This window comes from Lactuca virosa, chromosome 8, assembly GCF_052849685.1.
Source record: "Lactuca virosa cultivar CGN04683 chromosome 8, Lactuca_virosa_CGN04683_v6, whole genome shotgun sequence".
In the NCBI taxonomy this organism is placed as follows: Eukaryota; Viridiplantae; Streptophyta; class Magnoliopsida; order Asterales; family Asteraceae; genus Lactuca; species Lactuca virosa.
In genome coordinates, this window is record NC_136433.1 from 14,930,007 (window position 1) to 14,954,991 (window position 24,985).

The following is a 24,985-nucleotide window of genomic DNA, read 5'->3' on the forward strand; positions in this document are numbered from 1 at the left end:
GGTCAGAGGTAGAAGAAATAACAGAGGTAGTGGGAGCGGGAACAGGAGAAGGAGTCAGTCGAGGACTCGAAATGATGTGACTTGTTGGAACTGTAAAGAGGTTGGACATTTCAGGAATCAATGTCCAAAAGACAAGAAAGAAGTTAACGTTGCAGTAGACCATTCAGATGATGATGTTTTGATCTGTAGTGTGGAGAGCAATGTGGATTCCTGGGTTATGGATTCGGGTGCTTCATTTCACGCTACCCACAGCCGTGAAGCACTGCGGAATCTGAAAGAAGGGGATTTTGGTAAGGTAAGACTGGCGAACGATGACGTTCTTGATGTGACGAGCATAGGTGACTTAGTTTTGAAGACTCCAGTTGGTCCATGGACTTTGAAGGATGTCCGGGTAATTCCAAGTCTAAAGAAACAGTTGATTTCTGTTGGGCAGTTGGATGAACAGGGACACGAGGTTAAGTTCAGGAATGGGCAGTGGAAGGTTGTCAAAGGAAATCTTGTGATAGCTCGTGGACATAAGAGGGGTTCATTATATATGGTCAGTTTACCGTCTGAGGGAGTAACCGTCCCAGTTCAGAAGAAAAACAAAATCCGGTTCATAGAGTATCGTGGACAGAAGAAGGTTTGCTTTGCAGATGGCAAACCCAGAGTCACAGGTCAGATTCAGGTTGAACGTGTTTGGAACGGTTCAGAAAAACCAGTCAAGGGCATTCATAGCAGTGGGAGCAAGGGTTGTGCTTCAGCTAGAATACCCAGAACGCAGTGGGTTAAGAGAACCAGTATTCCATCTGTAAAAGTCTCTCCAGATTATCTGCTTCATATGGAGAGTGTCGTTTGTTCTCAGGATGTTCCAGGATCGGGCAGTTCATTTCAGTGGGAGCCGATGGAGACAGAGAACAGGTCAGTGGCAGACTTAGCCATGACTGATGTGTTGGAGCTAACGAAAGCTTCAACTGGCCTTCAGGTTAATTGAAGAGAAGGCCAGGGTAACTAGGAAGGAGTCAAGATCAGAAGTTTTTACAGAAATACATATACACAGTTGAATCAATGGTGAAGATTGTTTCGTGGCTTCAAGTGGGAGATTGTTGAGTGTGAAGCCATTGGGTTAGTCAAAAGAAGTGGCAGGAAACAAGGACTCTCATGTGAACATGGAAAAATTGTTACGGCTGCAGAATTTCAACAATGGTGGCCTTATCAATTTCACATGTATGTGAATGGAAGAAAAAACTTACGACTCAAAATATTATAAATAGGCTTCTTCCTTTCATTTGTAAAACTTGTATCTAGTGTAACAAAGAAAGAGTGCAGATTAGCACCAAGAAATATAAACTCCTAGTTACCGGTGGACGTAGGTCAGAGAAGGACCGAACCACGTTAAATCCCTCGTGTTCATCCTTGTGTTCTTGTTTTTCGTGAGCTGTGTGTGTGTTTAGAGTCGTGTGTTAAGTGTCTCGATCCTAACAAGGACCTCCAGTCTCTTATGAAAAAAACCCTAAAAAGACAAATCACAATCGATCCAATAATCAGTGATTTTGACCCAGGAGGGTTGTAATACTGATGATATAGAGGTGCAGAAAACAGCTTCAAAAGCGTCATCGTCTTCAGGGTGCAAAAACAGGAGAAGAAAAGTAGATAGACACCGCCGATTGTGCTTGGAGAGATGATCATTCGGTAGGAGCATGGCCGATGGGGAAGGACCGGTGGTCAACGACAAAGGTGAGGAACGAGATGTTTGATGAGAGCGATAAGAAGGAGGTCAGGAGTAGCGGAGAAGCGGATTGGAGAGGAAAGAGATAGACCGAGATGGGAGAGTCGATTTAGAAGATGAATGATAGAAAAAAGGTAGAAGGCGGGTTTTCAAAAATTTGGGGATTTCGTTTCCCGTCTAAACGCGCGTTTCATTAAAATTATAAAGCGACAGGTACAGAGGACGCGCGTTTAAAAAAAGCGCCCTCCGTGTTTTTAATTTTTTTTTCTTTAGACACTAATCTAAGGGCACGCAATAATGCGTGACGTAAATTATTACATTTTTTGAAGAGATGACACTATTTTAAGATCACTCTCTTTTGCGTAACATAAATCAGCGCGTGTCGTGGTTTGCACGTTGTTAAAGGCTGTTTTTCTAGTAGTGTTGAAAAGTGAATTCAGATGTAGATGAGACTAACGGAGACTGTATCAAGATTTTATGAGCCAAAGCTTTGTAACACCTGATTCCTGGTATGCATTTAATTCAAGTAATTCTTACATTTTTCTTTGGAACTCGACGAGTTGTCCCAACTCGTCGAGTAGACTCGTGATCCATGGGAAGTTTAAGTGATCTATTCGATGTGTCGGGAGACCGACTCGGTGTTTAGATGTTGTTTGAGTGAAACCCTAAATTTGATGGTTTACACCCTATTTAAACAACTTATATCTCCCCATGTTCGCCTCCATCGTCCCTTATACTTCCAGAATACATTAGCCTGTACCCTAGCCTTGTTTGAGTGTTCTAAGGCCATTTTGTGCATTTTGGTGGATTGTGACGCTTGAGAAGAGGAAAGGAGCTTGGGAGTTCAATTTGAAGCTAGAAGATACAGGGATTTTGTTCCATTTCCAACTCATTTAAGGTAAAAAGCTTCTATCTTGATCTTCCATGTGTTTAATCATATTTAGGGCTTGGATTTTGGTATATTTAGGGCATTCTAAGCCATTATCGGGTTGTAGGGTGTAATATGGAGTTATGGATTCAGATCTTGGTATTTGGAGGGGTCTCATTGCATAAAGGTGCCAACTCTATGGCCATGAGAGCCCCATGCATCTTGTAGGTCTCATTTTTGGTCCTTTTGAGCTTAAAGACCCATGTGTGGATGTAAAGTTTCTAACTTTACGTGTTATATCGACCCTAAGAGGTTAGATCTACCCTTTGGATGAAATGAGCTTAGCAGAAATCGAGTTTATGGACATGGACCTTAGTGGACTCGGCGAGTTGTTCTTGGGACTCGGCGAGTCGGGTAGTGGTTCCCCAACCTTTGTTGTTTTGGGGGTCTGGTTGAGTTTAGAGAAGGACTCAACAAAGTTGGACGAGATTATAGACCTGGAAATCATGGGACTCAGCGAGTCTAAGGAAATCTCCCAAACCATGAAGATGGACTTGACGAGTTGTTCATACAACTCGGCGTGTCATAGACTGAACACATTCTTATGAGGGAGATGAGCTTGATGAGTTCCAGGGGAACTCGACGAGTCGGTTGAAGATGGTCCCGATAGTATGGTTGAAGGAGGACCCGTCGAGTTGTTGCTAGACTCGACGAGTGGAGTTGAGATTTGGATAATTTTGGAGGAATAGGGACTCGACGAGTTTGTAGACCAACTCCGCAAGTCAAGTCAAAAGGAGGTTGACTTTGACCAAAGTTGACATTGACCAGGATTTGGGTTGACCCTTATGGGGGCTGTGAGTACGGATTGATGACTTAATAGAGTTGTCGTGTAAGGATCGAGGAGTCGAGGAAAGTCGATCTCTACACCGGAAGTAGTTCAGACTCTACACGACATTGAGGTGAGTTACTTTCTAGTAGAAGTGGGTCTAAGGCACCAAGGCCGACCCACTAGTAGTTGATTACAGTTGAGATGATTGTCTTTGTGATAATTGTCTGCTTTGCTATTACTTGATATGTTCTATGTGCCAGTTTGCTATGTTGTATGTGATAGTGGTAGTAGGTGGGGAATAGTCCCCCGATCGGTTGTTAGGACCGAAGGGTAGGTCGGACACCCCAGATATGTCTGACAACATGTTTATGATATGTTATTATGTGATAGTCATAGGGGTGAAATAGTCCCCGTGACCGGGTGAGCTAGACTGGAGGGTAGGCAGGCACCCCAGAATGGCCTAACATGGGTAGTCAGCACCCCATAATGGCTTGACACAGGTAGTCAGCACCCCAGAATGGCTTGACATGGGTAGGTCGTGCACCCCAGAGTTGCCTGGCAGCATGTATGATTGTATGGTATGTGGTATGATGGGGGAACTCACTAAGCTTTGTGCTTACAGTTTCAGTTTTGCTTTCAGGTAACTCTTCATCAAAGGGGAAGGAGTCGGCGGCGTACAAGCGCATCACACACACATAATTTCCGCAATGAGTTTTCTGGGATTGTACTCTGATTTATACTATTGTTCGATGTTTTGAATTTGAGACATGTTCATGATGGTTTATGGATTGATATGATATTGACAATGTTTTCAGTAAACGATTTTATAAATTACTTAATTACAAATGAAATTTTTATACTCGAAATTTGGGACGTTACAATCTTCATCTGTGATCATTGAAGAATTCTCATTCGAAGGAACAATAAATGAAGATTATTCTTTCAACATACAAATTTTCAACCCCAAAAGCAAGGTGAAGCTGACTTGAAGATTATGTGACAGATTGCATTGAAGCCTCTTCAATCAATTTATTGCTATCTATGTACCTGCTGAAGTGATCTAGAAGATTCGTTCTCTCTGTTATTCTCTCTAGAGATTCTCAAGCTGAAAGTGCAGTTTTTCAAGAATCTTTTCCATAAGCCTCCACACCCAACGTGCGTTCAAAGTCAAATCTTGAAGAAAAGCCCATCTGTTCAAGATGAAGTCATTTAGCTAGAAGATTTGGTTTTTCATCTTGAAGTTGTAAAGAAATTGAAGATTAAAGTTGAAGCCAAGCTCCAAATGAAGATTGACAAGAAAAGCCAGCTACATTCTTAGGGGGATTTTGTTGGGTCAAAGAAAAGAAAGCTATAAACCAAGGGGGAGATTGTTTGGTCAAAAATATGGTTTATACTTTACTTTTCTAGGCAACTATATTTTCCAGTCTAGGACCGTAAAAAGCCTGGTGTTTACGGATGTATGTGTGTTCACGGCCGTGAACGTGTTTTCGGCCACTATATATAGATGTAAGGGTGAGGAGTCAAAAAGGGGAGCTACTGTTAGGAACCGGACCGGGTACACACAGCGGAAACACACTATCACACACACACAAACTCACGAAAATAAAGCAAGAAGAACACAAGGATTTTACGTGGTTCGGATTCGGTGCAAATCCTACATCCACGGGCTGCAACTAGAGAATTTTATTAAAACTCACAAGATTACAATTGGCTTGACACTCTACACTTGATGTTCTCTCAAGTTTTTGCACACAAAATATGCAAAACATACATGCATATATATAGGTGAGAGAGCCACAATTTGCACATGAAATTGAGTCGTCGTAACAATAGTACTCAAATGTGAAAGCCGCAAATGTTGAGTCGTCGTAACAATAGTACTCAAATGTGAAAGCCGCAAATGTTGACGTTGAATTTCCTTCCATTCACATTAGCCGTCCAACAATTGAATTTGATTCTTTTATTTCACATGCATAGCCACATGTTTTCAACCTTTCATATTTTACCTAACAGCTACGTGTGTGTAACTAAATGTGCTCTAAAGAGAGAAGGTGAGAGAAAAGAAGAATGTGTATATGTGTGTGTGAATCTTGTGTTGGAACATCATTCTAATCATATAAACATCGAAGATTCATCAAGTTCATCATCTTCTTCTTATCCTTCTTCTTCATTTTGATCTTCCATTATCCAATTGATTGGGATTCCGCACCATCAATTGGATATGATTGATACATCAAGCAAAATGTGGACTTTACAATCTTAACAATTCACCTTGACACCATTAAATGTATCTTGGGTTGATGATGAATGAGAACTTGGGTTTAATTGTGAACGGGTCTCCGATGGACGAGTTCAAAATCTTCAAAGGAGTGCGTCAAGGAGATCCCTTTATCTCCCTTTTTGTTCATCATAGCCATGGAGGGTCTTAACATTGCAATGGAGGATGCTCAAAACAAAGGTTTATTCAAAGGTGTCAAAATTCACAATGAAGGTCCTTCCATATCGCATCTCTTCTATGCAGACGATGCACTGTTTATTGGAGAGTGAACTCGATCCAATCTGGAAAACCTTGCGCTAATTCTTAAATGTTTTCATGCATCCTCAGGGCTTACGATAAATTTTCATAAATCTAAAGTCATTGGCATTGGGGATTCGGATGCTGAAACTGCTATCTGGGCGGATATTCTTGGTTGTGAGGCAAGCTCACTACCATTCAACTATCTAGGGGTTCCTTTTGGGGATAACATGAATCTTGCAAAGCATTGATACCTATTATCGATAAATTTCATTCTAAGTTATCCTCATGGAAATCCAAAACACTCTCTTTTGGAGGTCGACTTACAATAATCACATCGGTCCTAGGCAACTTACCCACATACTTTCTCTCATTATTTAAAGCTCCCTTGGGTGTGGTGGAAGAAATTGAGAAAACAAGAAGACACTAAATCTCACCTAGGGACATACCACATGCATCATCTCGCTCTGTACCTTGCCTTGATTACCATAAGACCCAAGCCTTATATACTCGAACCACAGATCCCCATAACCCATTCTTTTGCAATGCAACTCAAACAGATTGCTGATCCTACCAACAGAATACCCAGTTCTCCCCCAATTAGGGTTCGAACCATCACCAATGGCATATCAAATAGGCTACAATATAGACTAGCTCACCAGATATATCATACTTGACTATTGGCGCGTACCCCGCATTGATCTGCCGGATAAAGACCAAGCAGTCCAAATATTCTGAATCTCAGATGGAAACCTCAGAAGCCTCCCAATATGACTGCCTCCAGTCACCTAAAATCTCATTCGGCTGCACAAACATATATTTTGACGGTCCTAAATGGCACTGACTCTTTATCCAGAGATAATGGACTATCGCACACTTCATTCTCTGAATCCTCAACCAACACCCCATCGCAAGAGTCGGCATAGAAATAGGAGAAGTCACTATCCCAGTCGATTTGCGGCATAGAAAATGAAGGTCGTCGTCCCAAGATACTTCCCCTGGTTACCTGGAACAGTAACTAGAATATGCCTTACAATGCTCATTTGGTGCGCATCCTTGTCCTCGACTGTCACAGTCCCCACTGATGACACTTTCCTGGCATATGAATAACTCAAAGCACTCATACAACATAAATGCCTTTGGTGCTAGTATCACAACTATCTAGTACCCCTCAGGGTCTTCCTCTAATCTCTGAAATCAAAAGCTCACTCACCCTTCCTTCCAAAACGAAAAGCGGGAATAACATAATCCTTGTCATATAAATTTCCATCACAATCCATCAGCCAACCACTCAACCCAGACCGCAATCCTCCATAACGTATCATCTCCACTTTTTCTTTGAGTCTTGCGACTCTAACTGGCACCTCACCAGTCAAACCCCTCAGGATCTACACTCAATTTTTCCTCGCAAGGTATACTCCATTGAAGCTCGACCGACATGGCCCTCTAGCCTCACAATCTACAATATCCACTCTCGGTCTGAACAACCACAACCGACTAACCGGTAAATATGGTAACATAATTTGTTACGAATCACGGTACTCGAACCATGTTATCTCCCCTCAACTTGCCACTTAGAACCTCCGAAATTCTCCTTGTTTCGAGTATGGGTCCTCTTTTTTCAATAGTACAGGCCCAATACTACCTTCCACATATACCCATACTTTCCACAAAGATCGTCCCAGATTTCCTAAGTAGCGGCTCGACCTTCCCGATATACCAATTCCATTCCACATGCTCGCTCCCCAATGAATACTCACCTCTAAGAAGCGCACTCCTCGGACTGCAATTACTCCCTAGGCTCTAATAGGTTCCCACACCTCTCTGCCATCAGCTACTGAGGAACTCCTCGCAATATCCATTAGCTTTTTAGCTAACTCGCATTGCACATGAGTTCCACAAAGCACAAAGCAAGCAGCATTCAGACATCGAGCAACCTCCACCAGCTCATGAAACCACTCTAGCATACAACTTCAATCGATGTATTCACAGCACAAAAGGCATCACCGAACTCATGCAATCCTACTTCTCAACTCCTTGGAGTTCTCTAATTATACATATGTAATACTACCGGTTAACATAACAGGCATAAAGCCATCTCTCCTAAGCAGGCACACTAGCATGCAATTCTAAGCAAATCCATAGCCCTAAATTAGCATGCAGTTCTATTGGCTCATAATAACAACACAAAATCAAGTAAGAGTATTTTAGGAAATGACCGCTCAGGCTCTGGCTGATTGTAGACACTGCTTCATCTCATTTCCTCTTAAAATCGTTTCCTCATTTAGAAAATCTTTTTTTTTTGAAAAATTTCTCAAATCCTCAGTTTGAGTCCAGACATACCCGATGGTACATCTGAATCCCTCAAACCAAGGCTCTGATACCAACTTGTAACACTCTAAATTCTCAAATAAAATTTTCATTTTTAAATCTACACAAAACACAATTTAATATTTCTCAAACCCAATTGTAAATTGTTCCAAACACAAAACAATAAATTGTTTGACAATATCCCAGAATCCTTAAAAACTCAATCAACTAGCTGGTGTGTACAATCATGCTGACACATTCCCAGGATCCTGAGATGTACCTGAAACACATTTCACACAACACTGTAAGCATAAAGCTCGGTGAGTTCCCCAAAATACCACACACAATAATTAGCCACTCATGTCTCAGTAAAGACCCTCCGGTCTTACAGCTCGGGTTGGACCCTCCAATCCTGTATCTCAGTGAGGACCCTCCAGTCTCATAACTCGGTTTGGACCCTCCGGTCCTAACTCAATAAGGCACATATAATATATAGCATAAATCATAAAGACAGAACGCATAATATCACATAACTCAGTATAAGCACATAAGACCCTCCGGTCAATAACTCAGATAGGACCCTCTAAGTATAGTGAGAAGACTCACCTCGTAAGTAAAGCAAGTATGTCTCGTACTCAACGGTTGGTCTAGACTCCACCTACATATTTCATAATCATCTCTAATTAACAATTTATAATAACAACTCCAAAGATTTTAAGCTAACTCCCTTACTAATTCTCGGAAATGGGTGAAAGACCATTTTACCCCTCCATGGTCTCCAAAGTCCACAACTTAACCAAACCCTAAAAGTTAACGGAAGTCAACACTTAAGTCAACAGTCCATGTTGACCCAATTCGTCGAGTGTATCTATACGACTCGTCGAGTTCCTTCTGTTCTCAGAAAAATCGGGAAATCTAACTCAACTCGCCGAGTTGTCTCACAAACTCGTCAAGTTTGTACAACGTTCAGAATATCGGGGAAAACCATAATGAACTCGTTGAGTTGGCTAACCAACTCGTCGAGTTTCTTCAGCCCAAATACTCATTCAGACGTTTTTAAGCGAGATTAAGGCCCCAAACTCTAGATCTAGCCTTCTAAGGCTGAAATACCACGTAAAGTTGTAAGCTTTACGTCCATGAATGGCATCAAGGGCTAAGTTTGCCAAAACAAAGCTCAATAAAGGGTTTAAGGCATGGAAGTTGGCCAAAGCTTTGATAAAGCTTAAGTCTTTAGGCCTAAGGGACCTAGTAGTGTCCAGATCTGAAGTCTCATCTTCAAAGCATGCTCAAACAACCAAATGACTCAAAAATAAGCTAGAAATGGCCATAAACTCTCTAATTGAGAGATCTAGCAAACAAGTGATCAAGGCAATGACTTTTTTTTACCTCTAAATGGTTGCTACAACTGAATGGATGTCGGATCCAAAGACTCGTTCTTGTTCCAAGTCCTTTACTCTTCAAGTTTCTTCAGAGAATGCACCAAAACCCACACTCTTAACCTTACACACTCTCAAAATGGAAGATAGCTCGATTAGGATTTGTCTCACGGTGATAAGGTGATGAGGGAGGCGGGGTAAAGGTCTTAAGATCCTTTAAAAATGGTGCAAAACTTGAAAATTAGGGGTTTTCACACTCAACTCCAACTCGTCCAGTTGGGTCCTCCAACTCGTCAAGTTGATCCTAAAATCCACGTGGCCATCTAAATCTCTACTCGACGAGTTGGGGTCCTCCAATTCGTCGAGTTGCCCTATCAATATGGACATAAAACAATTTAATTTATACTCGGGAATCGGGATGTTACAGTGGTTGTCTAGTGTTTTCTGACACGAGTGTGACGTCGGCCCAGTAGGTTCCGACCAAATAGTTGTGGTGTACCTGTGTTTTCCGGTAATATATGGGAGGGACGAGGGTGATAGTGAGGTGCTTAGTGGGTGAGGGATATGGAGGTTGGGGCCCACATATATTATTCAACAATTTTTAGTAAGTTAATAATAATAAAAGCATTTAAAATAAAAAGGGTATAAATGTCATGCCATTTCAGCCCATCAATCCATTTGGCATGCCACCTCAGCAGGTTACTTGTTGAAAAGGTAAAATAGGGCTAAATTGATTATAATAGTCGGTTTCTTATCATTTTTTTATTAATGAAGCTAGTTGTAAGACTCATGTATTATATTAGTTAATTTAAAAAAATTAAATATAAAAGTCTAAATATTTTAAAGCTGTAAATTTATAAGAAAATAAGAAAAATAATAAATTATTATAATAAAATTGTTATTTATCTTTTAAATTTAAACAAATAACTAAAAAAAAAATAAAAAAAATAAAAACTAATGAGCTTTAATTTAGAAAATTTGAAATTAAAAAGTAAGTTTATTAATGAAATTGATATCCCTTTATTAATATATTTATTATAATTATTACATTAAATTATTATGTGAAATTTAATAAAATAGAAAAACTCATAAAATGACATGTGAAAAAAAAATTAATTTAAAATAATTATAAAATAACATTTGGCAAATTAAATTAGATTAGAAAAAAAAACGTTCATTTATTAGAGTAGATTTAATTTAATTTAAGACTAGATAATAAACTGGACCAAAATTTTAGTATTTTTCTATGGATTTTCCTTTAGTTATAATCTAATTTAAAAATAATATTATCTATTTCTAAATATATTAATTATCTTATTTAAGTATTAGATTTTATAAAGATACATACATATTGTAATTTAAAGTTTTAGAACTCATATATATAGCCGGCCTTTGTTCCTCTTCGTCATCATCGACGCAAGCTACAACATACCATCGTCGGCCTCTGTTCATCGATATCGTCACAAAGCCTAAAACGTTTTTGAGAAAACGAGGGTTTTGTTGGCCGTCATCATCGCTACTCCATCAGCTCCTCTTTCTTGATTAATTCCTACTGCTCGGTCTCTGTAAGTCTCTTTTCCTCTTTTCTGGTCCACTGGGTAGCATGTACGTAATATATGATAGACACCAAAAGGTTTCTTCTATGATCTACATGATTTATTAATGTAAGAATAAATACTATTCCTCTTTCTCTTTTCACTAACTATCTATCGTATACTCGATTTTAGGAACTATTATATTGCTTTCTTTCGCATGATTAATATTTAAATGCCTAGTAAATCACACAAATTAATTGTGTCCTCCATGTTATGTTCTGGGATGTTTAAGTGCAGACATTCCCGACTTTATATATATATATATATATATATATATATATATATATATATATATAACCAATTTTAGGAGGAAAAAAACCATAAATTAATCTAGTTGTTTTACTATGGAATGCTTGGTTACTCATGATTTTTCTGATGTGGTTTTATTTAGAAGTGAAGTTGAAATAAAATACTGAATAGCGATGCCTATATATGCACCACAGACCAAGGCTTTTTAGGAATTTGCACAATGACACCACACAGCTCTAAGCACCTTAAATTCTTTGATGCTCCTCTTCTCAGAACTTTAGTGTGTGTGTATATATAATAAGTAAATGGTTGTGTTACCTCTTGCAGTGCTTCTGAGGTTTAAAGCGGAAATACAAAAAAGAAAGTATCTTGAGCATCAGTTGATATGGAGAAGCTCCCGGGCGACGTTTTATCAAATATATTCATCCGCTTGTTAGCGAAACAGCTTGCTCAAATGAGACTCGTGTGTAAAACTTGGAATGCTCTCTTGTCTGAATCCTCCTTTATAAAATCTCACCTCCATCATTCAATCCATAACAACAAGAAGAACAAGGATGATGAGATTCTTTTGTTCTTTGAGAAGGCGATTATTGACTATTTTTCTAGTACATGTCCATTAACAGCACGCTCCTGTGGTTCTCCTCGTCTGGAAGTCAGTAATTTCATGAAACTTGAACTCCCAATTGATCCCCAACATGAAAAGAAAAAGCCTATGATCAATGTGTTTGGGTCTGTGAATGGGTTAATATGCTTTTCTTACTTAAAAAATCATGGTTATTTCATTCGCATTTGGAATCCTTCTCTCTCGGCATCGTTAACTCTCCCGCGTTCTTCTTTGTCGGACCAAACCCATCACCCGTATGTGTGGTTTGGTTTTGATCCGAAAACTGATGATTACAAAGTTGTTAAGGTGAGTTCATCTTTTTTCTTCCTAAAACCCGCCGACAGGGAAACACAACCACATCCACAAGTTGAAGTGTATAGCATGAGAAAGGGTTCCTGGGAGTCAGCATCCCAAAGGATTCCTTCCCACATCAAAATGTTTTTCTATCGAGACGATGTTTGTGTGGATGGGCGTATTCATTGGCTTTGTGTTACTGATTTGGAGGGGAACCCACGAACAATAGTGACATTTGATTTGGGTGCAATGACATTGGGTGATGAGATACCTCTTCCTGATTCTGTAATAGATTGCGGTAGGTGGTGCATGTCTGACTTGGGAGTTTTGGGTGGAAAGCTTTGTGTGATGTCACGTTGCGTTAAACATTATGAATGTAACGTGTGGGTGAGGGATGATCATACGGATTCATGGGTGAAACATCATTTGTTTTCCCAGTTTAATGCTCGTATAACTCCATATGGATTCACATCACACAACGAGTTTCTTTTTCAACTTGACCATTCTCCTCGTTTTGCTTTGTATGATCCGGTTGCAGCCAAGACTAAAACCTTCAAGATTAAGACAATGACACGACCGCTTGATAGACTTAAAATATTCAACTACGTCGATAGTCTTGCTTGGATACCACCTGCAGCCACTCAATTGTCTTCAGTTTCTTAGTTAGTTTCCATTATTAGTGCATTAGTTACTTCTGCGTTCTCTATTGACATTAATGTGGTTTAGTTTGTTTTTCTGTCGCTGCTATATTTATTTATATATGCAGAAAAGTTTTACCTTGTTTAACATTTTGACATATTGTTTTTTTTTCCTAAACTAAGTTGGTGGCATTTATAGTTTCAATCTCTACTGCTCTTTCCCACAAGAATTATATAATAAGCGTCTAACCTTATTAATGTAAATTAGTTATGATGGCTATTCAAGGAATTAATTTGTTTCATTTTCTTCTATACCTATATGATAAAAAATTTAACTTACTGTTTTTAACAATACTAATGTATGACTACTGCAATCTCGGTTAAGTACCAATTTAGATAGATGATAAAAACCCTACTTTGTCAAAACACTAAAAGGTTTGTAGATTATATTATATTGTTTAACTCCTGAACCACAAAGGTTGAGATGGATCCATCTATTCATTATAGAAAAGGCAGCCAAAAAAGGACTCTTGTAATTGTCAAAAAATGAAGTCAAAATTATGTACAAACTACTGATAACAGCTAAAAATGGGTCCTAATTCTTGCTTTTAGAGGGCACAAACTAGAAGTATGTTACCAAAATCCAAATGATACAAGCAACACTTCCTTGTTCACGTGTAGCAAGTATTCAATTACATTATGCAAACAGCTAGCTAGCTGCACAAAACAAAATCTCACACGGAACAGTATGAGAGAAAGAATATATATATATATATATATATATATATATATATATATATATATATATCACTAGTAGAAAACATGGGGTTTTCCTACGAAAAAATAGCTACGGAAATTTTCCGTAGCTAATTAGCTATGGATTTTTCTTATTTTTGATTTTTCGGGCACTAAACGTCGTTTTTTTCGCTCCATTTTTTTCACACCTCTATTATACATGATTATCTATATTTTCACCAATTTATAGCTATTAATATCATTTATAAAGGCGTGTATACATACGAGATCCATTGCGCGTTTAGTGGTTTAACACTATAATGCTTACGAATACGTTCACATACATCTCACAAACTCATATACATCATCATCATCATCATCATCAACATCAACATCATCATCATCACTATCATCATCATCATCACCACCACCATCATCACCACCATCACCACCACCACCACCACCATCATCATCATCATCACCATCACCACTACAATCATCATCATAATGATCATCATGATGATGATGATGATCATCACCACAACCACCACCACCATCATCACCGTCATTATCACCGTTATCACCATCACCATCACCATCATCACCATCACCATCACCATCACACCATCACCATCATCATCACCATCACACCATCACACCATCATCATCACCATCACCATCACACAATCACCGTCACCATCACACAATTACCGTCACCGTCACCATCACCAGCACCATCATCATCATCACCACCACCATCGCCACCATCACCACCACCACCATCACCACCATCATCACCATCATCATCACCATCACCATCATCATCATCATCATCACCATCACCATCACCATCACCATCACCAACATCATTATCACCATCGTCATCGCCATAATAAAAATAGAAATAATAATAATAATAATAATAATAATAATAATAATAATAATAATAGTAATAATAATGATAATAATAATAATAATAATAATAATAATAATAATAATGATGATAGAAATAATAATAATAATAATAATAATAATAATAATAGAAATAATAATCATAATAATAATAGGAATAATAATAATAATAATAATAATAATAATAATAATAATAATAAGGAAGTATATAAAGGTAATAAGAGACCATCTTATGTTGGATGTGGCATCCCCGGCCCGATGGTTTGTTATCGGGGTGAACATAATGCGGTTTGGTGCGGTTTTAAGGCCAAACCGAACCGCAAACCGCATGGTGCGGTTTTTGCATTCTTAAAACCGTTGGGTGCGGTTTTTCAATGGTATGGTTTTTCGGTTTTTAAATGCGATTTCGGTTTGTATCGGTGCGGTTTCCGTTTTAAACCGTTTTTAGAATTTGATGTAGTTTTTTATGTTTTTGGTGCGGTTTTTTGAAATTGTAAGAATTGAAAAGCATGTCATGTAAACTTGTATTGTGCTGCTTTTTATAAACCATTCATTTTCAGCTTAAAACAAAAATACATAATCAAAAATTATAAGTCGCTTAAAATACAACATGTGATTACTCTCACAAACTAATTAATAATTGAAAGTTTGTTGATTTTAACTTAATTTGTTACAAGCTTATTTAATGTAATCGATTAGTACGTTTGGCTAACAATATAACATTTCTTTTGCACCCCATATAGTCTTATACAAACACAAAATAAACATATAATAAATATATTATCGTTTATAAGTATTTTAAATAGCATGTATATAATATACATTAACTGATTTATTACTATACACGCTTGCGGTGCGGTTTGGTTTTGGTGGACCGGTTTTTTGGATAGAAACCGCACCGCACCATTGACCTTTGGTTTTTGCTAAAATTAAATCCGCACCATTGGTTTTTGCATCGGTTTCGGTTTTTCGGTTGCGGTTTATTGCGGTTTTGTCGGTTTTTTTTAGTCGGTTCGGTTTTTGCTCACCCCTAATTTGTTATTCTTAAGATACCCATGAATCCCGAGTTCGAAACCTATCCCATTTTTTTTGCTAGCAACTCGGTACCAAAACCCCTTCATATTTGCAGCAACGGACAGAAGAAAGAAAAAGCCAAACGCAGTTGACGACCACAGCTGTGCTCCTCTCTCGCTCGTGTCCACTCCGACATCGTTCCTTTCGCCGCCCGTCTACCCTCCTCATCTCTCGGCCTCCTTGCTCGATTTCTTCCCCACATAAGAGAGAAAAAGCTAAACGCAGTAGACGAACACCACTGTGCTCCCCTGTCGTTCGTGTCCACTTCGTTGCCTTTCCTTTCGCTGCCTGTCGCCGCTTATCGCCGCCCGTCGCTGTTCCCGTCACCTGTTGCCTTTCCTTTCGCTACCCTCCTCATCTCTCGGCCTCCTTGCTCGATTTCTTCCCCAAAAAGGTAAAACCCTAATTTAGATGTTCAATTAAGTTCAAATATGTTGTTCTTGCAATTCTTGATGTGTGAAATGGAATCAGTATCTTTGCTATCTTTCATATTAATTTGATTTTTGTATGTTGTGTGAAACTGAATTTGGATTGTTTGGGAACTATACATTAATTCGATTTTTTTGTTTGTATTCTTCCTGTTCTCGCTATGTTCAGTATTGGTGTTGTTAGCTTTACCTAGTAATTTTACCGATTTTCTCTGATGCTAAGGTGAATCAAGTAATATTCAGTGAATCTGGAACTTTTCTGAATCCTCCTAACATTGTTTTGTGATTTATATATTCATTTTTTAACATAACAAGTGATTGAATTTGTTTCTCTTTATAAAAATGTAGCGTTTAGATGTAATCACTATGAGACGATTATACCCCTCATTTGAGAAGTTCACTCCATTGGTGATTTCACTCCCAAAAGTTCATGGCTTAATTTGATTGGGGATTGTCTACTGTATTCACAGATTAAAGGTTTGCTGGCAGCTTCAGTTTTTCTAGATATGACCTTTTTACCCTTGGGTCTACTTACTACTTATTGAGATCAAACTTGGGTGGCAGTTATTTGAAGCACTCTTTGTAGTTCATAGAAATTCAGCAATCTTTGTAGTTCATAGAAATTCTGTTTCAACAAAGTGTTCAAGACTGATATTTGAATCATCTAGGTAATCCTTTTTCATTAGATATGTGTAACAGGGCATATAAATTAAATTGGCTCTGACATGTATGATATATGTAATCGTCTTGCTCGAATGAAGATGATGATGAATGGAAATACATAGAAGAAGGGCCTCCTGAAATCATATGGAAAGGAAACGAAATAATAGTGAATAAGAACAAAGTCAAGGTGAAAAAGAAAGAGGCTAATCAATCTACCCAAAAAGAGGTACACAAGTTAATAACCTTTTATGTGTTTCTCACAGCACACAATCACAACTTCTTTAAGTCATATCTCATTTCATTTTGCAGGATCCCGATAGACCTACATCAAATCCACTTCCTCCACAATCTGAAGCTTATGCTGCTTTTAAGAATGCACCCATCGCTTCGACAGAGTTGTTGGACATTGTTTCACAACAAGTCCCAAACTTTGGAACAGAAAAGGTCAGTCTTTGGTTACCTCTTTTTGTTAGCTTGTTTTATAGTGTATTAAACTAATTTTGGTTTGTTAATACTTAATATTGCAGGATAAAGCTCATTGCCCTTTTTATATTAAAACTGGAGCATGTAGATTTGGTATGCGTTGCAACAGGTTCATTAGTACCCTGATAAATCTACCACATTGCTTATCAAGAACATGTACAATGGACCTGGCCATGCTTAGGAACAAGATGAGGGACTTGAGGTCTGTTGTTGGGTTCAGCCTGTGATTATGTGGTGTAGAAATCCTCTAAAAAAAGTATGGCTTAATTTTATCTGCTCTTCTTGTTGTTCTTGACTCTATGTATTGTATGTTTTGTTAATTAGTACTTACTTTTGTATGATATTTTGGACAATAGAATGAAATGTGTCAAACTTGGTATTATGGACGTTTTTTGGTGTATTTTATATGGTATTTTGGACAAATGTGAATTGAATGTGGTTTTTGACAAAAAATTGACAATTTTTAAATTTTAATTTTTTTTTTAAATAAAACAAAGTTAGCTACGGAATAGCTATGGATTTCCGTAGCTATTCCGTAGCTATCCATTTTCATAGCTATTCGGTAGCAAATCCGTAGCTATTTATTTCCGTAGCTATTCCATAGCTATTGTAGCTACGGAAAATTCCGTAGCGATTCCGTAGCTAATATGTAGCTATAATTTTCCCACGGGCCATTATGCTACAGATATTTTTCCGTAGCAATTCCGTAGCTATCTGCTTATAGCTACAGAATAGCTACGGATTGTGCCGTAGCTATTGCACCAATTTTCTAGTATATATATATATATATATATATATATATATATATATATATATATATATATGGTGTTGAAATCTATTCCACCTTCATCATTTTTTTGTTCCTAATCTAGCTAAAACCAACCCTCAGAGGCATAATCTCATCAGAGCCAACGACCTCTATAACTGCAACATCATCCATCATTGCCATGTAAAATTTCATCAGAGCCAACCTTTTCTTTTTTCGAAAACTTGTGTCTGTTGAGAGAGAGCCATGTACAATTAATATCAAGTAAAATATGAAGAAAACTACTATTATCTAAATGCAACCAATGGTTGGTTCACCGATCACAAGAATCAAACTTGTAAAAGTCCATATTATTTATTACCAATCTAAATCTAGAACTAGAATTAACGCTCAAATTGGTAATTTATGTAAATAATCAAGTAAGGAATGAGGAATTGACAAGATACATATCAAAATCCCTACCCATTCCTTTTCTATACTGAAACCCCAAAAAATGAAAAACTGGATTTTTGGGTGTTCGTGTGTGTATATATATATATATATATATATATATATATATATATATATATATATATATATATATATATATATATATATATATATATATATATATATATGTCTTACATTACAGGTCATAAATATGAAATTTCATTTGTCAAGCGATCAACTTATTCAGGATTCAACCTGCTATAAATTAACCATTTAAAAGATGATTTAGTAAACAATAATTATTAAATTAAAAGAGAAGTTAGAAACTACCTGATTAGTAGTTATGTGCTCCTAAAAAGATTATGAGTACCTTAATTGCCTTCCTTAGAAGAGACAATGAATGATTCTTAGAAATTAAAAACACCAAGGTTAATTATACTCCATAACTGTCTACATCAGATCAGAAATTAGAGGCTTGTAATCAACGAAATAGATATACAGTGCGATAATACAACATAAACCCCACTCCACCCAATCTTGATTCCAGAAAAGAACAAGGTCATATGATTTTGTTAGTATGATTTGATGAAGCTTCCCATAAAATAAATACACTTGTTACATCCTTCATTATTTGGTTCGATAAACAAACCAATGAAAGTAAGTGTGTTGCTATTTTTATCAGGGTAAATGCTCAAAATAACAACATATTTGTCTTATCAAAACATTACACACACAAACATACATTACTTTTAAAAGGCTATTCAATTTAGCATTGTACTTTCAAAATATGATGCTTTAATAAGAAAAAAAAAATCTAGAATTAAAAAAAAAAAAAAAAAAGGAATGAAGTTGAATCTTTTGTAAAAAAAAATACCATTTTGACTTGCATATTGGTCATTTTCCAGCAACTTTGGGCCAATTTTAACATATTTTGACAACAGCTTTTTGAAAAATGTCCTCACCACAATTTAATAATTTCGACGCCATACCATGGTTTCAGAATAAACATAAAAACAGTATCAAAAATTATCATTTGACACCATTTTTCAACAAAAAATGACTATATGTCACATGCATACATAGTCAACTATACACACATTCATTCTGTTAAGGATAAAAAAAAAAAAAAAAAAGAAGCAATTCAAAAACCAAAAAGAAAAATAGAAATATTATACACATATACATTACAGAAACTACCCTTTTAATGCAAAAAATGACAGAAATTACTGTTTAAAATGCAGAAAATTACAAAAATTACCCATTAAATGCAGAAACTTACATAAATTATCATTTAATGAAGAAAAACTCTTTTACAAAAATTACCCTTTAAATATAAAATAACAGAAATAACTTTTCAAATGAAGAAATACCATAAATAACCCTACAAATGCAGAAAATGACAACAATAACCCTTTAAATGCAAAAAATGACTGGATTCAACTTTGACAATCCATGATTTTAACCATAACATGTTTTTGACCTTTTACAAGTTTTAGTCATATAAGAGAGCAAATAGATTGCAAATTCTCAAATCAAAGTGGTCCAATTTTCATTGCCAACTTATTCCCATATATATAGCCTGCCCTAAGTTGAAGGAAAAAAGTTAAATGTATTTTGACTACCAGTAAGTAGTACATAACAACATCTAAAATAGGAATGAGTTATCAACATTAAAATTCAAGGAAATAAGTTTAATGTAACAATCTACTCCACAACTTCATACAGATACAGGTATGCATAACATCTCATATAAACCAGAAGTTGAAGGGCATTTAATAAATGGTCAAAATAGATTTTATTTTCACCCGGTACACTAAAATTTGATTCTTGGTCAGCTGTCATTTACTCTATTAATTATGTATTTATTATCTCATTTTCTTTATAATTCCTTAAATTATTACATTTGGCACAGGTATTGGACAAGTCATCATAAACGACAACATGGGTTCAAGATTTGGCGACGATGCACCAAGTCATTCATAAAAAAATGACATACAATAAGGATGGAACAAGATTTAAAACTGTAAAATGTCTTTTCTATCCTTTTTATCTGTTAAATCTATTAGACCACTGAATAAGTTATTCTCATATGGGACAAATAAAGAAAGTGAATCATACATAATGGAATATAACAAAAGTGGAGGAGCTTCCCAATTTGTGTTTGTCGTCTGCAGGTTTAGTGTAATTCTTTTTTTATTACAACTTGGTGAAATTGTATACTTTTATGGCTTTGTTAAAATGCATTTTGGCATGCTATCAGCTGGCATTAAAAGATGAACTAAATGGATAGAGGTAACTTTTTTTTTTGCTCAATGATTAAAACTATTAAAAAAATTTAATATCTTGATTGCATAGGACCGGCATTAATTTTCAAGTATGTAAATTACATGCTTAAACTTGCATATTGACAAAAAAATCCATAACTGCAGTTAATAAGTATATGTGATGCTTTTGGAATTCATCAGTCTGCTTCTAAGCAATTCGTTTTGACATTTACAAATCCAAAATTTGGGGGTTTGGCTTTTGATTCAATAAACTTAATCCAATTTTATTGGTATATTATAAACTGTAACTGCTGTTGTGAGCCTGAAATTGAAATGAATGCTTTGGTTTATTGTTTTTGTTTTCATAGAAAACATAAATGTAGAATTTCCAGTCTGATGCAATCTAATGATTTCTAAAAAACATTTCCTAGTTTAAGAGATAATAGTTACCATATAAGATATCAATAAATTTGAAACGAATTCGGATAAGAAAAAAAATAATAAACATATAAGATTTCAATAAATATGAAATATAATTACAAAATTAGATAAAATCATACGTAATTTAAGATAATAATCACCATATAAGATATCAATAAATTTGAAAAGAAGTTATCAGAAAAAAATATAATAAACATATAAGATTTCAATAAATATGAAAATATAAAACAAATTAATAAAAAATTAATAAACCAGTGTCTTATTTAAAAAAAAAGATGATAAGGGTATTTTGATCTTTTTGCAAAAACAGGAGTTAATTGAATTTTAAAACCAATGTCAACATTTTCATTGAATTTTGTCTCATTTATAAAATGCCACAAGAAGAAAAAAAAATAAAAATAAGTCTATACAATAAGTAGAGTCTTGAGGGTAAAATTGTCATTTACTATATTTACTAACCTCCAAGAATTGACACACCATTCTGGACTGTTTGAAAGCCAATACACCATGGTGTACCTTCATCATAACCACATGTGAAAAAAGTCAAACTTTTTGTTAACCAATCTTTAACCCACTCATAAATTTGTAAAAGAAGTGTAAATTTTGAGACAATTAAAGAACACTCACAACAGGATCCCCATGTACAAGGTAGTTCTCAAGTTTAAGAATCATGGAAGCACCACCAGCAAACTTTAAGGAAAAATCACATTTATACTGTTTATAAGCCAAAAAAGAAAAAAATCAGTTAAATGTTCTAGAAATGAAATGAAATAAAATATTAAAAAATTTTATATTTTCAAAAATACCCTTCAATAATATGTACTGTGATGGGACAAGGTAGTTCTCAGGTTTAAGAATCATGGAAGCACCACCAGCAAAGTTTAAGGAAACCTCAGGAAAAATCCCATTTATGTTGTTTTTAAGTCAAAAAAAGAAGAAGAAGAAGAAAGATCAGTTAAATGTTCTTGAAATGAAATGAAATAAAAAATTAATAAAATTAATAAACCGATGTCTTATTTAAAAATAAATGATAAGGGTATTTTGGTTTTTTTGCAAAAACAGAAGAGTTAATTGAATTTTAAAACCAATGTCAACATTTTCATTGAATTTTAAATCAATTATAAAACGCCACAAGAATAAATAAAATAAAAATAAGTCTATATAATAAGTGGAGTCTTGAGGGTAAAATTGTCATTTACTATATTTTAACTAACCTCCAAGAATTGGCACACCATTCTCGACTCTCTGAAAGCCAATACACCATGGTGTACCTCCATCCTAACCACACGTGAAAAATTCGAACTTTTTGTTACCCGATCTTCGACCCACTCATAAATTTGTATAAAAAATGTAAATTTCGAGACAATTAAAGAACACTCACAGCAGGATCCCCATGTACAAGGTAGTTCTCAGGTTTAAGAATCATGGAAGCACCACCAACAAACTTTAAGGAAACCTCAGGAAAAATCTCATTTATGCTGTTTATAAGTAAAAAAAAAAAGTTCAGTTAAATGTTCTTGAAATGAAATGAAAAGATCAAAAGGTCAAAAAGGATAAAACAGACATTTTGGAGGTACCTTGGTGTAACTAAATAACTTCCCCTTTGAGATGACAGGTGTTATTAATTGTGAAACAGCAACAGTTATCTTCAATCAAGACAAAAAAAACAAACACAAAATTCAAATGCTTTTTTTAGAGAAATTTTAAGAAAAAGTTAAAGCTTACAGAATTAACAAAAGGGTCAAAAGCTTCTGCAACAAGGTATGTCAAAGTTGTTCCTGTATCAACAATGGTTCCTTGGTTATCTGATGTGGCGAAAGCTGTTGGGTCAATGGTCAACATCGTTGACAGAAATACATTGTAGATCAAGATTGTAATGAGGCCTGAAAGATCAAGATAATATAAGATTACAAGATAAGAAAGTAACAATTACACTTCCATTGTGGTTTCTGTTGTATAATCAAAATAAAAGTTGCAAATTTTGATATTTCCTAAAATACCCTTCAATAATACGTACTGTGATGGGACAAGGGGACTATAAACCATAGTCAGGGCCAAAATATCACCAAGAACAAGCTTTTCACCACCCATTCCATATCCCTTTAAGCAATGTGAAAAGAATTGTGGAGTAATTCCTCTTGAAGACAATTGTGATACAATAGAAAGACCATTTTGCCCAAATCCAAAAATTCCATTGTTTGCTTTATCTGGTTTAGTCAAGCTACCTGATTGATAGGTGCTACACCTATTGCCAAACACCATTTTGGCACATATAGAATCATTAGGTCGTGCATTTCTGGCAGATCAGGAAAGCTTGTTGCAGAAAAGATTAAAGTGGAGATAGCTTCGTGGCACTCCTCAGGGCATTCCCTACAGGTGATTGAGAATTAATTTAAATTAAAATATCAAATGAAACTTTGAAGGTCTAAAAAAGTAAATCTTTTACCTCTGTTCAGCCATGGCTGAGAGATAATTTATAACATGATGACAGATTCTGCCCAGCATATAATTGTCCAACCTGTTATCATCAAATGAAAAGCAATAGAAGTGTTTTGAGATTACATAGAGAAAAGAATAAATCCCAAAAAAATTCAATCCCATCTCCATAAAGCATCAATGATCAATCTATCCAACCTCAAAGCGTGAATGTTTAAAATTATTATTAAAATAAAAGTCTTTTGAGATTATATATAAGGAAGAAAAGAATATTTACATTTCGATTTTTATACACCAAAGTGGCATTCATCATTTGTATGACGCAATCAAGCCTTCAAGAATTGGCTTGTTAGGGATACCAAATTGTTGTTATCCAATTAGGCCTACTATAAAACACAAATTACATAAATATAAAACTTCCAAATCAAACAGCCAAACATTCTTCTGGTTTGAATTCAATCAATCTATTCAAGTTCAACCGAAAGTCAAACCATATATAACACATGAAGAGAGCGTTCAGTGGTGCTGATTTGTATAAAACTTGAATTAAGTCTAACTCATCGTTCTATTTAACCCAAAAAAAAAAAGACAACTCAAAAAAACCAGGAAAAGAATAAGAAAGTTAAAGAAACAATTACCCTTTTGTAGGCAATGGAATCAAGCCCGTTCTTAAAAAGTCAGCAACATCGTTCCTCAAATACTTCTGCGTTTCATTCCTCTTTGTCATTATCAAATCAAGTCGTGTCTCCATCATCTTGTTCTGTGACTTGCTGATATCGCAAAGTCATCATTGCATAGAAGTATTGATAACTCGACGCTCTCGAATTGGCCAACATCATCGAAAATTTCCTGGAAGAAATCATTAAAATGGGCAAATCGGATGAGGAATTCGAAAATTGAAATTGATATGGAACAGGATCTGACGAACTAACCGTATTCCTGGAGGCGTTTGAATAGGCGAGGTAGATGCGAATTAGAGATGTTTTTTTTTGGCATGATCGAAGTAAAAAGTAACGGTTTTTATGTCGAAGGATAAGTAGGAAGAGGATATTTAATTTCTTTTTTATGTTTGTTTAGGTTACAGTTGTGTGTGTGAGAGAGAGAGAGGGAGAGGGAGAGGGGTACACGACGATGGAAAGAAGAGAGAAAGATGTAACGGTGTTTGAATAACCCTAACTTTTTTTTTTTTTTTCTGAAACGGACAATCTATCTAATTTACTCCTAAATAATTATTTATGTCTCTACCAAGACTTGAATCTCTCACCTCTCATATGAGATGATCACTCCATACCGCTAGATCATTAGCCTTTTGGTGAATAACCCACAGTTAGGATTTCACCAAATAATCCAAGGGTGTAATGACTAATG

At 35.9% G+C, this 24,985-nt stretch overlaps 3 protein-coding genes and 1 long non-coding RNA gene across 8 annotated transcripts in view; 2 read left to right on the plus strand and 2 right to left on the minus strand.

The window, feature by feature from the left end:
* LOC145129816 (DEAD-box ATP-dependent RNA helicase 52C-like) overlaps positions 1-22,661 on the minus strand; it is a 28,758-nt gene extending 6,097 nt beyond the window's left edge. For 3 of the 4 annotated variants that reach the window (XR_013717670.1, XR_013717668.1, XM_079064628.1), the window contains exons 1-3: positions 21,988-22,380; positions 21,809-21,895; positions 21,641-21,697 (exon numbers count right to left, since the gene is read on the minus strand). Coding sequence is in view for 1 of the 4 variants with exons in the window: in XM_079064628.1 (XP_078920754.1) it covers positions 21,641-21,697; positions 21,809-21,822 (71 nt within the window). In the remaining 3 variants the exon portion in view is untranslated. The other variant, XR_013717669.1, reaches the window with a different exon arrangement.
* LOC145129075 (F-box protein CPR1-like) lies at positions 10,969-13,168 on the plus strand. The gene is made up of 2 exons (XM_079063828.1): positions 10,969-11,171; positions 11,778-13,168. Exon 2 carries the CDS (start codon positions 11,836-11,838, stop codon positions 13,009-13,011), a length of 1,176 nt encoding a protein of 391 aa, XP_078919954.1. The 5' UTR covers positions 10,969-11,171; positions 11,778-11,835; the 3' UTR covers positions 13,012-13,168.
* LOC145129818 (uncharacterized) lies at positions 15,715-17,667 on the plus strand. 2 transcript variants are annotated; one of them, XR_013717672.1, is made up of 6 exons: positions 15,716-16,101; positions 16,484-16,612; positions 16,700-16,803; positions 16,897-17,024; positions 17,108-17,242; positions 17,326-17,667. It is a non-coding gene; the product is annotated as an uncharacterized LOC145129818 (long non-coding RNA). The 2 variants fall into 2 exon arrangements; XR_013717671.1 differs by having other exon boundaries at positions 15,715-16,101; positions 16,484-16,803.
* A 97-nt stretch (positions 22,662-22,758) lies between the features above and the next one.
* LOC145129817 (uncharacterized) lies at positions 22,759-24,741 on the minus strand. The gene is made up of 6 exons (XM_079064629.1): positions 24,550-24,741; positions 24,256-24,466; positions 23,628-23,699; positions 23,407-23,551; positions 22,907-23,064; positions 22,759-22,827 (listed from the first exon to the last, which is right to left on the minus strand). The coding sequence occupies exons 2-5, from the start codon at positions 24,369-24,371 to the stop codon at positions 23,047-23,049; spliced, it is 351 nt and encodes a 116-aa protein (XP_078920755.1). The 5' UTR covers positions 24,372-24,466; positions 24,550-24,741; the 3' UTR covers positions 22,759-22,827; positions 22,907-23,046.
* Positions 24,742-24,985: the final 244 nt, after the last annotated feature.